Source organism: Brienomyrus brachyistius, chromosome 13 (genome assembly GCF_023856365.1).
Source record: "Brienomyrus brachyistius isolate T26 chromosome 13, BBRACH_0.4, whole genome shotgun sequence".
Classification (NCBI taxonomy): domain Eukaryota; kingdom Metazoa; phylum Chordata; class Actinopteri; order Osteoglossiformes; family Mormyridae; genus Brienomyrus; species Brienomyrus brachyistius.
Genome location: NC_064545.1, coordinates 24,348,399 through 24,364,341, shown reverse-complemented (window position 1 = coordinate 24,364,341; position 15,943 = coordinate 24,348,399). Strand labels below are relative to the sequence as shown.

At 48.2% G+C, this 15,943-nt stretch overlaps 2 protein-coding genes across 3 annotated transcripts in view; one reads left to right on the top strand and one right to left on the bottom strand.

Moving 5' to 3' along the window:
* Positions 1-14,852, bottom strand: part of pard6a (par-6 family cell polarity regulator alpha) — a 57,876-nt gene extending 43,024 nt beyond the window's left edge. Inside the window, exons 1-2 of the mRNA XM_048973663.1 lie at positions 14,725-14,852; positions 13,993-14,104 (exon numbers count right to left, since the gene is read on the bottom strand). Coding sequence (XP_048829620.1) covers positions 13,993-14,104; positions 14,725-14,852 — 240 coding nt within the window. The remainder of the gene's footprint in view (positions 1-13,992; positions 14,105-14,724) is intronic.
* Positions 1-15,943, top strand: part of ripor1 (RHO family interacting cell polarization regulator 1) — a 56,189-nt gene that overhangs the window by 6,860 nt on the left and 33,386 nt on the right. Inside the window, exon 1 of one of the 2 annotated variants that reach the window (XM_048972356.1) lies at positions 8,688-9,132. The exons of the other annotated variant lie outside the window; for it this stretch is intronic. The gene's annotated coding sequence lies outside the window, so the exon portion shown is untranslated. Of the gene's footprint in view, positions 1-8,687; positions 9,133-15,943 lie in introns of those variants that run through there. 2 annotated transcript variants of the gene reach the window in all.

Below are 15,943 nucleotides of genomic sequence, written 5' to 3'. Positions count from 1 at the left end.
TGTTGAGGTTCAGTTGGGATTGTAGATATGCCTGCGAGAAGCTTCCAGTGGCAATTCCTGCGTGAATCGCAAATAGATTCATTCTGTCAGTGCTGGAAGGTCTCCCGATTCGCTGTGAAGTTCCAGATGTTACACAACTGCAGCATATGAAAGGCTTTAGGTCACTTGCGGTCGGTTCGTATGGGAAGCGCCTTGAGGCAGGTCCAGGAAACGGCAAATGCCAACAGCCTTCTTGAGTACTTCCCCTGTTTACGGTTGTTTATTGCAGAGCACAACTGCCGGAGCTATTTATGGCCCTGTCAACGGGTCACGTGCGTGGGAAGACATACTGCGGGCCTAATGAAATTCAAACAAGTCCCGCCTGCTCCTCCAGGACTTGCGGATTGGCCAGTCCAAAACAAGCAAAACAAACGCGCCTTTCAGTTTCGCTTTTTGCCAGCCTGTGCTACTCCCCCAAGGCTTCACTTCTGAGTTTCATTTTCATGTACAAAGATGAGAAAGGCACCACAAAAACCCCAGTTTGTGCTGGAGTGGGACGCGTACCAATCAGACACCACAGCTGAGAGTGTGTCTCTCCTCTTGTAACAGAAACCCAGGAGCCGTCTGATAGCTCTTAATTACTGCCGAGTCTGGTCTACAGCCAGCTCGCGGTGATGCGATACGAGCTTGACGAGGGTCCGAGGTGGGAGACCTTCGCTTTGGGGCCTAAGCGCATTAGATTAGCCTTTGTTTCTCTGTTAGCTTAGGAATGAACGACACTCTGGCTGAGGATAACTGAACAAGTCAGCAGTTTTATAATTTAGATTTAGGTGAAGGTTTTAGCCAAGGCAGCTGTGAATATTTGCCCAGCTAGATACGCTGGTGCAGTTCAGGATAACTTCTCTTCTCATGCGGATTTAGGCTGTGAGTTCGGGTCCTTAGCTGGTGTTTGGGGTCAGGTTGGATCCCGCAGTGCCAGGCATGACAGCGCCACCTGCTGGGCTGCCCACCCTCGACAGTCTAATGTGTAAACACCACCGTGTTCCCTCTTGGCAGCCAGCGATGACTGTGGTGTGAAGCCAGTCTCCAGCATACTTTAGTCAGCGTTAATGTTGTGGGAGGTGGCAGTGAGAGCGGGCGGGACAGCTGTTGGTTTGCATAGCGGTCCGCAGTAACTCGACTCCCGCCAACTGGTTGATAAGCTAGTACCATGGGGGTGTACTATGTACCAGATTTATGGAAACGCTCCCAAACTGAATAGCTCCCCTCCCTGCCTCCACCACCCCCCAGCCTCGCACACAAACTTATCCAAGCATCAATAACAAAGGCTGATGGGTAAGTTTAAGTTAAAGGGCAGCTAACTTGGTAAAGGCATTTGGCAGAGATACCATGACAGATTCTGGGGGCCCCAAAATCTGCCCCCCACTACTTTACAAAATCAACTGCGCGACTGCAAATGCCAACCCGAGCAGGGGGCCCAAGGTGACATTTTCTCAGGGGGCCGGGATGTCTAGTTACTCCCCTGTTGACAACCAGCTGACTTTAGTGGTACCACACAAATATACTCTATGGTTATTACAGGATTTTTTTTATGGGGGGGCATAAGAGGGACCAAAATCCATACAGAAGGGCCAACCTTATCATTAAGCATTGATGTGCTTTGAATCGGTGAGTGACAGATGAGGGGGTACTCCAGGGACCAATCAGCTTCCAGCTGGGGCCAGTGTCCCTATGGCCCCTCCCATATATACTCCCGTGTAATCACCCTGTATTGAAAGGATTCTTTGCAATCTAAGGCTGATTTATTCCTCCTATGGCTGCAGCCTGGGTGAGTCTTGGGTGTGTAGCCTTATTATGGAGCTCGGGGCAGCTTTTCCCGCAGTTTCAGGGCGTCAACAGATTGTTACAATACAGTAGCTCGTTAGTAACGAAGTGATCCTCCATTATACATGAGACAGCGTTTTGTCCTGGAAACTTAAAGATCTGAGAGGAGTTAAGATAGCCTCCGGGGGCCCTGCAATAGAGATGGTGCTGTTTGCTCCATCTGCAGTGACTGCTGCATGCTACACAGGGCCTCTGCTGCTGTCCCCTCTCTACACCAGTGGTTCTCAGTCTCGGTCCTCGGGCCCCACTGCCCTGCTTGTCCTCCAGCTATCCCTGCCCCACACACTGCTGATTACCTGGATCAGGTGTGTTCAGTCAATCAGAAGCTGAAAGACAGCTGGGACTTGTGTGTGGGGCAGGGATGGCAGGAAAAGAAGCAGGGCAGTGGGGCCCGAGGACCGAGTTTGAGAACCACTGCTCTACACCCTGCTTCTACACATATTCTCCTTACACATTGTCACTTTACAGCCTGTCTCTTTACACACTGTCACTTTACAGCCTGTCTCTTTACACACTGTCACTTTACAGCCTGTCTCTTTACACACTGTCACTTTACAGCATGTCTCTTTACAGCCTGTCTCTTTACACACTGTCTCTTTACAGCCTGTCACTTTACACACTGTCTCTTTACACACTGTCACTTTACAGCCTGTCTCTTTACACACTGTCTCTTTACAGCCTGTCTCTTTACACACTGTCTCTTTACAGCCTGTCTCTTTACACACTGTCACTTTACAGCCTGTCTCTTTACACACTGTCTCTTTACAGCCTGTCTCTTTACACACTGTCACTTTACAGCCTGTCTCTTTGCACACTGTCACTTTACAGCCTGTCTCTTTGCACACTGTCTCTTTACAGCCTGTCACTTTACAGCCTGTCTCTTTACACACTGTCTCTTTACACACTGTCACTTTACAGCCTGTCTCTTTACACACTGTCTCTTTACAGCCTGTCTCTTTACACACTGTCTCTTTACAGCCTGTCTCTTTACACACTGTCACTTTACAGCCTGTCTCTTTACACACTGTCTCTTTACAGCCTGTCTCTTTACACACTGTCACTTTACAGCCTGTCTCTTTACACACTGTCTCTTTACACACTGTCTCTTTACAGCCTGTCTCTTTACACACTGTCTCTTTACAGCCTGTCTCTTTACACACTGTCACTTTACAGCCTGTCTCTTTACACACTGTCACTTTACAGCCAGTCTCTTTACACACTGTCACTTTACAGTCTGTCTCTTTACAGTCTGTCCTGCCTTCACACTCAATCTTCTCTGAATTCTCCCTCTACATTCTATCTCTCTGCACTGTATCTTCTCTGTCATGTCACTGGACTCTCCCTTCACACTATCTGCTTCCTGTCCTCGCTTTACCCTCCTTCTGCTATCTGCTTACTCCCTGGATTCCCTCTTTCTCCTCACTGCTCCTTTTCTGTCTATTTTTTTTTTACAGGGATCGCAGTTATCTCCATTTTCCGACAGCTATCTAGTCTCTGGGGATTTTCTCGTAATGCATCCTGGGCTGATGAACGGCACCATCAATGGGCCGAGCTCCCTGGGTGGGACTGGAGATAAGTAGCAGGTACCCACCCTTTCCATTTCCTGTCTTAAACCCTCCCTGTCCCTCCCCCTTCCTCAATCTGCCATCCTTTCTCCCTCCACTCTCTTTTCAATCCGCTCTTGTTCCCTCAATAGACTATAAATGTTACTCAAGGGCACAATCTCCAGTAAATTTGTCTCACGGTGTGCATGTAAACATTCAGATGTTCTCTGTAAGCACGTAGGAAGCATTTCCACTGTTCCTCCTTACTTTCACAACAAGCTCCTCCTCTTGGCCACTGCAGTCGAAGCCTCAGTCGCCCACTTCGAACCTCTGCCACGTCTGCATGACGTTTTCCCTCTGGACATCCAACTCATTCCAAAAAGGGTCCCTGGAGGAAGAGGCTTCCTCCCCTAAACCCCCCGTTGAGAAGCCAAACTAGTTTCAGTGACCCAAACCTTCTCGATCGCAGGATTAATGGACCTTAGGCCCCCTGTATGTGGCGGCAGGATGATCGAGGGGGTTTGTAGGCTGCACAGTGTCGCCTCATCCATCACGGGCACTGCAGCGGAGAGCATGTGATGCCTAGTGGAGACAGAGTCCTGACAGGCACCCGAGATGTCAGCGGGGCCGGCCAACCACAACCAGGCACTGGCGAGCATCTGGGAGATGTGTGGCTGTGTTTTTTTTTGTTCAAATAATGTCCCATAACCGCTACCTCTCTTCCCCTGACAACTGTACTCATATGTTCATTTCTTTGCCGTTTCAAAACAACTAAGTTCATCGATGAATAATTAGGTGAGACGGTGTGACAGTGGCAGACTGGGATCCCGACCGTCCTTGATGCAGTAAAGCGTTTTCCTTGTATTTTATATACAAATCATTGTCCTTCGTTGAAATTTATGCTCGGGATTTGTGGCCTGGCTTACAGTCGCTACTGTCGCAGATGTTGGAAACTCCACACGACTGATTCATCCATCAAAAATTCTTGTGAAATATGGAGTTTGCACCATGGCAGTCCAAGGTGAAAGGAGAGTGTGGGACTCTCGTCAGCAGTGTTTAGCTTCCAAAATTCTTCTAACCACAATGGTAAAAAAAAACACATTTCTACCAAAAATAATGATGCAGTTCTAGCTTTGTAATATGGCAAAATAATGGGGTATCATGTGTGGAAACCCCCCTCCCCCCAGGTTATTTATCCATTTTTTAATGGTTTTGCAGAGGGGATACATGAACACCCCCCCCCCCATCCAGGTGCTGACCAGACACAGCCTGTGGCTCTCTGTCCCTCCTGAAGACGTCTTTGTGTAATTTATGTGGGGAAATTGGAGAAAATTCTCTGTGAAAATAGGGAGCATGTGTTTTTTTGCAAAAAAACAGAAACTGAAAGAGGAGAAAAACAGACTTTCCCTCCGAGCATCACAATCGAATGGAGATGAACCGTCCATTTGTTCGTCTGTGTTGTGAGAGCCACTGCAGGCCGGCCTGGACACCCAGTGATGTTTTGAACCGTAGCTGTCTTTCGTCAGGCTGGTTAATGGGCTGGTATCACGTCCATCATGTCGACTGCAGGGTTTCTGGAAGGAGCCCCCCAGCGTCCTGATTCAGGCAGGGAACCTGTCTTTGATCTTCAGAGAACCTATCTGCCAATGTCATCTCAGTAGGTGGCACTATGGGGAGTACTGTCACCTCACATCACCAGGGTTGGAGGTGTGGGGGTTTAGTGTGTGTGTGTGTGTGTGTGTGTGTGTGGTCGGCGGGGGGGTTGGCATGTTCTCCTTGTGTTGCGGTTAGGAGAGCAGGTGTTCATTGTGATTGTGGGCCCACAACCTACTGGTTTTCTGACCAGGGAGTTTCCATGCTGCCTGGGAGAGGTGCCAAGTCCCACTGTAACCCAGTACTGGATAAGCTGAGTGGATCTCTCACACGCTGGCGATTAGTCTGTGATACTCAGAGGAATGATCTTGGAGAATCGGAGTTGGAGGAATCATCACCAACACGCAACAGCTGGAGAGCTCGACTCTTGACAGTAAGATGGTAGACTGAGCTCCTCCTCCATGCTTTCAGCCACCGCATGGGTAGCACCTCCACCTGATGGTGCAGCAGGAGCCCAGCGAGACTCAGGATCCTGTGGAAGACAGTGGCAGGCTTTCCAGAGTCGGGGGGGGGGGGGGGTCTATGCAAATACTGTCTGGCTGAATCCGGTCAAAGCCGAGTTAAGCATCTGGACTACAGACGCTTGTGTCATCAGGGCCTGACAGCTCAAGATGGCTTCAGCGCTGAAGGAGAAGTTACTGCCACTGCTGTATATACAACACAGCAAGGCCATTTCCTGCAGCATTACCATCTGAAAGACTGTGTTTCTTAACACCGGGTGGAGTAAGCATCGGTATCGCTATGGCCGTGAGGAATTTATTGCACCTTGGATGTATGCGTAGGTATTTACACAAACCAATTAGATTAGGTTAGATAAACATTGATGACCCCAGGGGGAAATTCTTGTGCAAACAACAGCAAGGAAATTAAAACACGTACATTTAATGCAAAGCAGACAAGGTGCAGGACAAGAAAACACAGTGAATTAAAAAGTAAACAGCCAACAGAAAAGCAGACTAGCCTGGAATATTCTTGCAGTTATAATACTATGAGAAATGTAAAATACATCTTAAAGTTATCGAAAAGCTCCCGGATCCGTTCCATTATCTTAAATAAGTATCTTAAAAAGTTTGTGTACAAACAAGCATATGGCTTAAATAATTTCTGTTTCTTGTTACAGAAAAGACACATTCCATATATTCCAAGTGTCTCCAGAGTGTTCCGTCGCATTGATGTGTGGCTTGCTAGTGTTCACAGTAACTTCCTTTTGCGGGCCAAGGAAGCTGGACATCCTTCAATCCCTGTTTGGCTTCCGTGCCCCACCGAACACTTGTGGCAGGACATAAAGAGAGAGTGCAGTCATGCCGTTTTCCATCCCTGACTTGCCACCCACACAGAATAGACCAGAATAGAAACTGAGTGAAAAAAATCTTTGTTCATACAGAATATACAACAATCCACTGCTGTGGAAAAGGCTTTGGTCTGTCAAAGACGGTGTTTAAAGCGATGTATCTGGGTAATGTGTGTATATTCGCTTGGAAAAGAAACAGTTGACCATCAAAATATATGCAAATGAGCAGTAACACAATAAAAAGTTACTGGTGTCGTGTTGGATGGACAGGAGGATACAGCTCCGGTTCACAAACCCCTCTTCAGGGACACCCCCGCCATTTCATGTTTTCATTATTATACTACCAGCTCAATCAATCAATTAATTAATTAATGGGGTATTGATTCGCCAAATTTGGCACGCTGGTGGATGAGTCACCACATACAGGGGTACATTGGATGGTTTCCGCAAATACTGAGGTGATGTAATATAAATATATAAATGTGAAATCACTTGCCTCTTAATTCGAATGCACAAGCCGCACATGACACTATAATTTATGTCATACTTACTAACACGTGTTAACAAAGAAGTCAGTATCTCTGGGGAATAGCCCCTACCCCACCTCCCCTAACCGCCACTTAGCGTTACATCGGGGGTCAAAGGTCAGCCCATTCCACATTGAAGTCTACAAAAGCTGTACAGAGGGTTTTGGCAGACACTGATACCTCCTGCTACTTTATGGGGCTATGCCTGATTGCTGAAATAATTTTAGTTCCTATTTTAAAACATTCATACAGTGTTCTTTGGCTGTTGGCTTCTGGAAGTAGGGCGATTTATTCATTGACTAGTCCTGTAATGTGGCAGAGAAGCACTGAGCTGTAGAATAGGTGATAAGTGCCAAGGCTGGATGGAGCTGCCGCTGCAGCCTGGCAGGTGTAACATTACCGCAGCTTTGCCACCGCGGCTTTGATTCCAGCCCAAGCTCGGCTCCCTGTTTGGGCTTCGCCCATGTTCTCAGGTTTCCTATCAACAGTCCCAACATACACATGTTGTGAGAGTGAATGGGAGGCTGGAGATTAGCGGTAGCATGTCAATGGCATTCGGAGCCCTGTGGTGAACCGCCGTTCGGCGATGTCTGGTGTGAGGGGAGTAGACTTTCTTAGATATGACTCACTGGGTTAGAAATTTTTACTGGGAAATGCAGAATGAATAAGGACCTGATTTATTAGTTAGTTTATTTTATTAGTCTTCCGTAATCAGACTTTCCCAGGAAATTGAACTGGAATTAACTTTCATTTTGAGTACGAACAAGGACAGCTGTTGAATACGGATTGACCAATAATGGCTTAATGTCCTGGAGTGAGTGTTTGGTTGTGTGGTGCTGCGTGATTTAGGTCAGAAACACCAGCGGAGATGTTCTGGGGGGGGGGGGGGGGGGGGTGGGAGACTGAAGTAAGTGGATATTGAAGTGCTGCTGACCACTTTCGGGTCTTAGCCTTGCACACAATGGAGAGGGCAACCAAGACCCCCTGCCTGTCACATGACATCATCCTGAATCTTGGCAGGAAGGTTTCTGTGGTAACCAGCCTTTAAGGGGACCTATTTATCTTCCCGTTCATGCAGTGTGGGAGTCCGCAGGACTTTCGTCACTGTCAGAGTGACAGTGGTGGCCATGTGGAAATCAATGCCCCTTTTAGGGAAACTGATTCATAAACTTCAAAAAGAAAAATTCTTTCCCCTGGCAAGGCAATAGTCTGCATATTATGTCTTATTTTCTTTCCAGAATCTTCTGTTTAAAAACAAAAACAGCACCAGCGTTGTGTATTCCGTTCATTATTTTCCCCAGTCAATGATCTGACACAAAACTATTGAAATTACTTGAAAACTATTGAAATTACTTGAAAAAACTGATACAAAAATATTGTCTGGTGCAGATGAAAAACTAAGTGCTGTGCTAAGTACATTCACCACAATGAATTTCTGACCAGGCTTATTGTGTTAGTTTATCTCACTATGCAAATCAGTTCCTGTAAACACTTACAAGCAGGATAAACTGAACTTTCCCTGTCCTTTGTGGTTCCTGTTGCTGTCTAGTTTTCTCCTGTAGAATAAGACATCACCATTTATATAACATTGCAGATTCAATAAACAGCAGTTTAGTAACATGGTCAGGCTTCGGAGCCCTGCAGTGCCTCAGTGAAAACCTGTTACGTATTGCCAGCTTTTCCAACTCAATGTCATTGTCAGATGGGGGGGGGGGGTTCAGGCAAGACTAGAGGCAACGCGGAAAAAAGCGAGTATTCACTAGGTCCTCCTCCCCCCCCCACCACCCCATGCCGTCTGATGTGCGCGAGCCCCCGCTGCCATACTCGCTTCTAACCCCGGCGTCCGGAGCGGGGCTGCAGCGCGCGTGCTGACACGCGCTTGCTCGGCGGTCACTGGGGGCCCGCGGCTCGCTCCAGCTCCGCACCCGCGCCTGCTCCATCCCCAAAGCACGGCGGAATTCCTGGCACCCACTCCTCACTATTCATTTTCACCTCGATCCAGCGCCGTCTCTTTTAATCTTTTGTTCGGAGTGGATTTTAGCAAAGACTTGGGGTTTCGCTTGCGGTCTCACACCCCCTTCTGCTGAAAGGGAGCCAGCGGGACAAAGTGACATTAACGCGCCGGGACGCGTCTGGATATTTTGTTGCAGCGAAGAAGAGCACGATTTCGCCATTCTCCATAATTTAGACTGACCACAGGATCAAGATTAAGAATTACAGCGGGTGGCAGGACGTCTTCCTAAACTGCAGATATGTACGTATTGCTTTTGCGCCTTTTCCGTTCTCCCCTTATGCTTCGTGGTTATTGCCATGTGTCCTGACTGTGCAGCCGGGTTGTCCCCCCACCCCCGACGGGGCATGCACACAGCAAAAGTACTTCGGATCGCGTTAAAAACGGAGCTAAAATGGAGCGGGGTGGCCGCACGGCGGAGCGTGATCCTCATACATTTACGCAAAGCGCTCTCCCTTCTCATGTAGTTTTATCGTTTCACGACATTGCACAGAATGTCACCGTGGAGCTGTGCGACATGTCGGCGTGCACGGGTGCCTGCGCTGCGTCTGCACGGAGAAAGCAGGCGGTCTCCTTTTACTGGCACTGATAGGTGTTAATTACTGGGGTAAAGGGTCTCTCCGATCGCAGCTTGTAATTATGTACACATTAGAACAGCAGTGCAAACGTTTAAGTTGCTTATTATTTCTTATTATAATTCTTTGTTACACATAACCGCTAGAACGTTACTAGATATACTAAAATTACCGCGTTTACTTGTCCGATTTTTGCGCAGAATTTTCATTATCACTCAGTATGAATACTAGTAGATTTATGTGAGAACTCGGCTAATTATATATATATATATATCTATTTAGATTTTATATATATATATATATATATATATATATATATATATATATATATATAAAACGTTGCTCTTCCACTGCTGTGGTGAATCTCAGATAAGCTGCATAATCGCTCAGCCTAATCCCTCTGTTGACTTTTATACTCCAGTCCAGTAAAGGGAGAAAGGGCTCCAGAGACTGTTACGGGGGCCAACAGTTTGGAAAGGAAAGCCAGTGTTTGGGGTCGGGCTCCGGGTCCATTTATAGCCATGGTGGGGGTGTCTCAGGTCTCTCGTGTTAATGTATTTTTTTGGTTAAACTGTAGACATTGCTATGACACGCATTCAGTACTGAAACTTTCATCTTATTCCCAGACATAAAAACTGTCCATCCTTCTGCGGAAGTTAGTGCAGTTTGTCCGAAGCATCCAATTAGTACTCTAAAGCATTAAGTTACAGTTGTAATGTCTTAGAAATGTAAACTTCGTACCACCTGAAATTTAATGGCATGCGGAAGCTACAATGTAAAGTTGAGAAAAGCCAGGGAAGGTTCATGCTCTACATATTGGCAGAAGGTGATGAGATGAAGGGCGGGGTGTGCAAACGGCTTCTGTCATTTCTGGGATTAATGCAGATAAATATCCTGGTCCTTCTTTGCAGCCTTGCCTGTTCCTCGCTGCCACCTCCACACCCTCCGCCTTGCATGCAGTCTGAGTGCCCGGTGCTGTTTTAACGCTAATGATGTGAGCAGCGAGAACGATGATGCAGAAGAAGACAGGTGTGGGGTGGCAGACCACATTTTATTAGTTTACTTTTAGGAAGTTTCTCAGTGGAACTTCCTTCTCTTACTGGAGTCTGCGCTCTGTGCCGCTCCACCTAAAGTGCCCTTGGGCGCCTTTCTGGGCCGTGTGGCTCGTAACGCCTCGCTGCTGATTCCTCAGAGAGCGACAGAAGAGGGTGTGTTGGCGTCGTCATGCTCTGCCCTTACGTGGGGGCCCAGGGGGGTTGGGGCATCATTGCTCCTTCGTCGTTGAACCTCTGAAGAAGGGGGGTGGCCAGAGGGACGTGTGCTAATTATGGGGCCGTCGGCCCGGGATCCGGTTCTCTGCTGTTCCTGCTGGGGGGAGTCAGTTTCCCTTTGATCCGGCTGCCCCCCCCGGGCTCCCGCATGTTTATGTGGGTTACTCGCACACGCTCTCCTTCAATAATTCACCAGTCTCTGTCGTTTACATTTATCAGGAATGGGATCAGTGGCACCGTGCCCTGGGGATGGTGGCGGGGCTGACGCCATGGAGCAGATGTCCTAAGGGGGTCCCGGGTTGGGGGAGGGGGGGGTGGTTAAAACAGCGTTTATGCGGTCTGTAGTCCCAAGGCTATGGAGTTACACTTTAAAATTGCTTTTTGTGAGAGATTGTCTTGGATTTTGCTGCAACATTTTGAAGACGGTTTTAGATTTTGACAGTAGGATATTTTGGATTTAGCGACTAATATTTCTCCTGAAGGTTGATTTCTGTGAGCAGGTTTTATTGTCTGTTTCCAAAACCCGCTCATCTCCCCCACCGGTGCCAGATCCCAGTGCGAGCGACTGTGTTCCTGTGCGCCTGTCACATGACCCCAGTCCCGCTGGTGACCTAAAGGCAGTGGGAGGCAGCCCCCTCCCTCCGCAGGCCTGTTTTTTACTTTACAGCGTGGGAAATGAAAGCCGTTAGAGTGTGAGGACCGGAACGACAGGAACTTGGTGAGTGAAATGAACAGGAGTGTCCATCTCGGAGTAAATCCCCCCCACGTCCGCAGATGGAGGCTTCCTGGGTTTATGTCCTGGGCCTATTGGGGATTTTATGTGCACTGGGGCTTTTGCAGTTACTGTCCAGTTGCTTAAGAATTCAGTGGCAGGGTTGAGGTCTGCGTATGGGTGACTCTCATTCATTTTTGATTTCGAAAGCAGACGCTTTCATCCAAAGCAATGAGAAAGCAGACTCACACCGTCCCTGGTGTAATTGGGGTTAAGGGCCTCGCTCAAGGGCTCAACAGTAAAATCACTCTGCCGATCCTGGGATTTGAACCAGCGACATTCCGATCACAGGCACAGCGTCCTAACGAGATGGAAAACTATTCTGAGGCCGGCAGTGTTTTTTGGCCTCATTGTCCTTCCCTGTGTTTCGGACGCAAAGCAGGGTGGTGTCGAGTTTTCCTTCCTCCTGCCGAGTGTCGGTCTGTCCTCAGGATCACGCACCATCTCTTGAGTCAGCCTTGTGCACACATGAGGGCACCTGTGCTTTATATCTTGGTATGTGGACAGCTGTCGCATACAGAGGGCTGTACCAGCGAGCCTGCGGCCGTGACCCCACCTTTACCCAGACGAGAACCCAGGGCCGTGGGAGCGGGGCAAGCTGTCACCTTACAGCAGCTCTAGATGGTCAAAAGCTTTGGCGAGGGAGAGCTGCGTCTCCCAATATTTGTATGCAGAGGCTTCCCACGAAGCGACCCCAGCACCCTCACTAAGAAACACGGGAACACACACGAGTCCTGCCTGCCCTTCTGGAAAGCAGCATTCCTGCCGTGTTTACCCCCCATCCTCTAATGATTTCCTGCGGGTCTTCGCGTTCCTGACCCCTGCTGATCCATCCATCCATCCATCTTCCAAACTGCTAATCCTACTGGGTCGCGGGGGGATCCGGAGCCTATCCCGGAAGCAATGGGCACGAGGCAGGGAACAACCCAGGATGGGGGGCCAGCCCATCGCAGGGCACACTCATACACTATTCACTCACACACCACCCCTGCTGATGTAGCAGCTAAATAAACACAAAACATATACCCATAGCACTAGTAACTGAATCGCAATGTCTTCTTGCGTATGATGACTTTTCTGCTTTGAATCCCGGTGTCTCCATGGGAAAGGGGGGGGGGTGATCAGCAGATCTGTGGCTACAGCGTAATGCCCTGGCCCTGACCTCTCTCTCCCCCCGCCTCACCTTGGTTTATCCAATCACACGCCATCACAGGGCTGTCGTGCTGTGATGGTACGGCGGATGACAGGTGCCGTGGCAGCACAGAAACTGTGCGGGGCCGGATTTCTTGAGCGAGAGCTGTGTGACAAATGGGGATGTTTTCACATTAGGCTGATTGTTTTCAGTTGTTTGGGCAGCGCACTAATGCAGAAGGACTTAGCGTTTTATAAGGAGTTAAGTCAGGGTAAGTGCATTTCTCACGGTTGCATCAACAGGACCCATCATGGGACTGGAACTGGTAAACATCAGCAGCAGAGATGTGTGTTAGTCTATTTCCGGGGCTAATGTGTTACATTTTGAATGGATGTATAGTATTTTAGATTAATATGTTAATATTTACATATCAGCACTGCAGAAGGTTCACTGCAATAGGAATGAATGCATTGGTAGCCAGCCTGTTCTGAGGCTCTGATTATGACATCATAATGGAGCTGGTCTGTTTCATAGCTCGGATTATGACATCATAATGGAGCCGGTTTGTTTCATAGCTCTGATTATGACATCATAATGGAGCCGGTCTGTTTCATAGCTCTGATTATGACATCATAATGGAGCTGGTCTGTTTCTTAGCTCTGATTATGACATCATAATGGAGCTGGTCTGTTTCTTAGCTCTGACTGTGACATCATGATGGATAGGCTCTGTCTTCAAGGTGCCCTTTAGTGCACACAGCATTTCATTATGGTGTGTGGCCGATCAGGGGAGTGGGGACGTGCCAGAGCTGTCTAGGTTTCCCCCAGCATATCATTTCCTGTTGGGGAGCAGAAGGTGTGTCCCCATGTGCAGCTGCTCAGACTGACTCACTCTCTGCCTGTAGCTCGGAAGCGGATGAAACCGCATGCAAACAAAGACGGTAAACAGAGGGACGGGGGCACATGGAGACATAGGCCGCGGTGTGCAAGCTGTCCAAACACGGCACAAACCGACACAAGGTAAACAGGGGCAGAAAGCCAGGGCGAGGAGGGCTGCCGCAGATGGGCTGGGCTGTGGTGCTTGGAGCCTGAGATTAACTCCATCGGTGCTGCCCCAAGGGTCAGTGTCACAGTGCTCCATCCCTGACAGAGGGCGAATGGCTTGGTTTCAGAAGGTCACATGGGGTAGCAGGGCAGTGATGTCATCCCACAGCAAACAGGAGCATGGCAACAGGTTTGATTGATCCAAACCGCCCCCCGCATTGCAACTCTGAAGCCACATGGAGGTAAAGAGGAGCGCTAGTAGCAGCAGGGGTCATCACCACTGGTCCGTCATATGCTCTAATCTGCTTACGCAGGCCTTAGCCATGTCGCTGGACATCCGGCTGACAGCGAGCAGCCCAGAAACAGCAGTCCTGTTCAGGTCGCAGTCATCAAATCTTTCTGCAGAGGCCCTGTCCAGGGAACTGTAATTAATCAGCATTTCTCAAGAAAAACTCAACGATAGGGGGACTAATTGGCTGGAAGGAAGTACCTCATTTCAAAAACTGATCTGCATTAATGGGGTCATTAAGGAAGTTTAACAACAGTTATAGACAGACAAAACAAAAGGCATTAAAGGTATTACTGCTAATATGACATAAGAGGCATTTTTTTGTGTGGCAGACAAAACACAGAATACACGGAGTCATATAATGACAGTTAAACAATGTAATATAATCTAGGGGTAGATTAAATAAACATTTTAATTAATTTTATATAACGCTTTATCCTATATAGGATTGCAGGAGTCTATCCTGGAAACAAAAATAAATGTGTATTAGGGTAAAGAGGTTATTAAATATAAATCACTTTACAGTCTGTCGCTGCTCTTTGCTGAAGAGTTACACTTCTGTTCTGTGATACTGCCTTACTGCTGCAATATAAAGTGCTAAATGTCAGTCTAAAGTAGCATTGGAGGTGAGGGTGGGAGAGCTGTTCGTCGTGGTAGGAGTAATATAATAATATAAACGCGATAAAGCCATAAAACGCGCCAAAAGTTATCACACAGGGATAAATCAATACACCTTTATCCCCATTTGCAAACCTGTAAAGCTTGAGGCAGCAGGCTGCTATGACCGTGGACGTGCGTCTCGACACCTCAGCGCACATGAACACCTCTTCCCAGCCCTCTGGCGTGATGCTGGGCTGGTTGTACCGTGAGATTTTTGGCATCGTATTTGTTACGGGTCCCTCCCTCGGGGCTGATGTGAGGTTGCTTCCCCGTGAGGCTGCTGATGGCTCGGCCAGTGGTGAACGGCCGCCCTGTGGATGGAGCTGCCCCACAGAGGTCTGGCTGGGAGCCTGCCGAAGGTCAGCAGGTTCTGGCTGACAGCCGACCCAAACCGAGATGAACAGAATTTCCAAACGGGTCGAGGTCTGATTGCCTTCATTCTCAGCAGTCTTTGCATGACTGAGATGCCAAAATGCTGAATTTGAAGGCAGCTCAACCCTTTCGGGATTCACAACCCGCGGGGTCAGACTCGCCAAAAACACATCTCCTGTGAAGCCAGAGGAAGGCCGTCAGGCTTGGCCAGCTTAGGACCCCGAGAGGATGGGGCCACCCTTTGGGCTGCTGTGAACCTGTCCATGACGCTGCCGATGGGAGGCTTGTATTTTGAACCCCGATGGCAGATTCCGCGACCGAATGCTTAAATCACCCTTGATGGTTGTCGTGAGATGAAGGGTTAGAAGCTGGTAGCGGCTGAGACGAAAACAGCTTTGGAAACCGCGGGGGTGAAGAAGGAGATTGCAGCGGGATTTACCCAGACAATAGGGTTATCTCTGGAAAGGGCGCGAGTGTGTGTCTTTCGGGTGGGGGGTGCGGGCCATGCGGGGGGCAGAGGGGGAGCTTGTGTTCCCACTCTGTTTGTATTTCGCCTCCTTATCTGGCAGGAATCCACCGGTTCTGAGCCTCAGCCGACGCCGAGATTCATTAAGCATTAAAGCAACTAAAGTCCTGTATTCAGACTCAGCCTAATGATTCATTTTTATGTTCAATTCCTTTGGTTTTAGGAGTGCAACTTTTGCTTTAGTTTAGTGTTTTTTTTTTTGAAAATAACTAGTTTTACTTTATTTAGTTCATGTTATGACGTAAGGTTTGATTAAGGTAGAAAGCTGAAGAGTTGAGGAAAAAAGAAGTTTGGTTTTAACACTGTTACAGAAATTTACTTCAGCACCAGAATACAATTCATATGCTCAGTATTAATAGGGAATTGATAACAGCACTGGTCATCAATTGTGGAATATACTGTAAGTTCCCACTC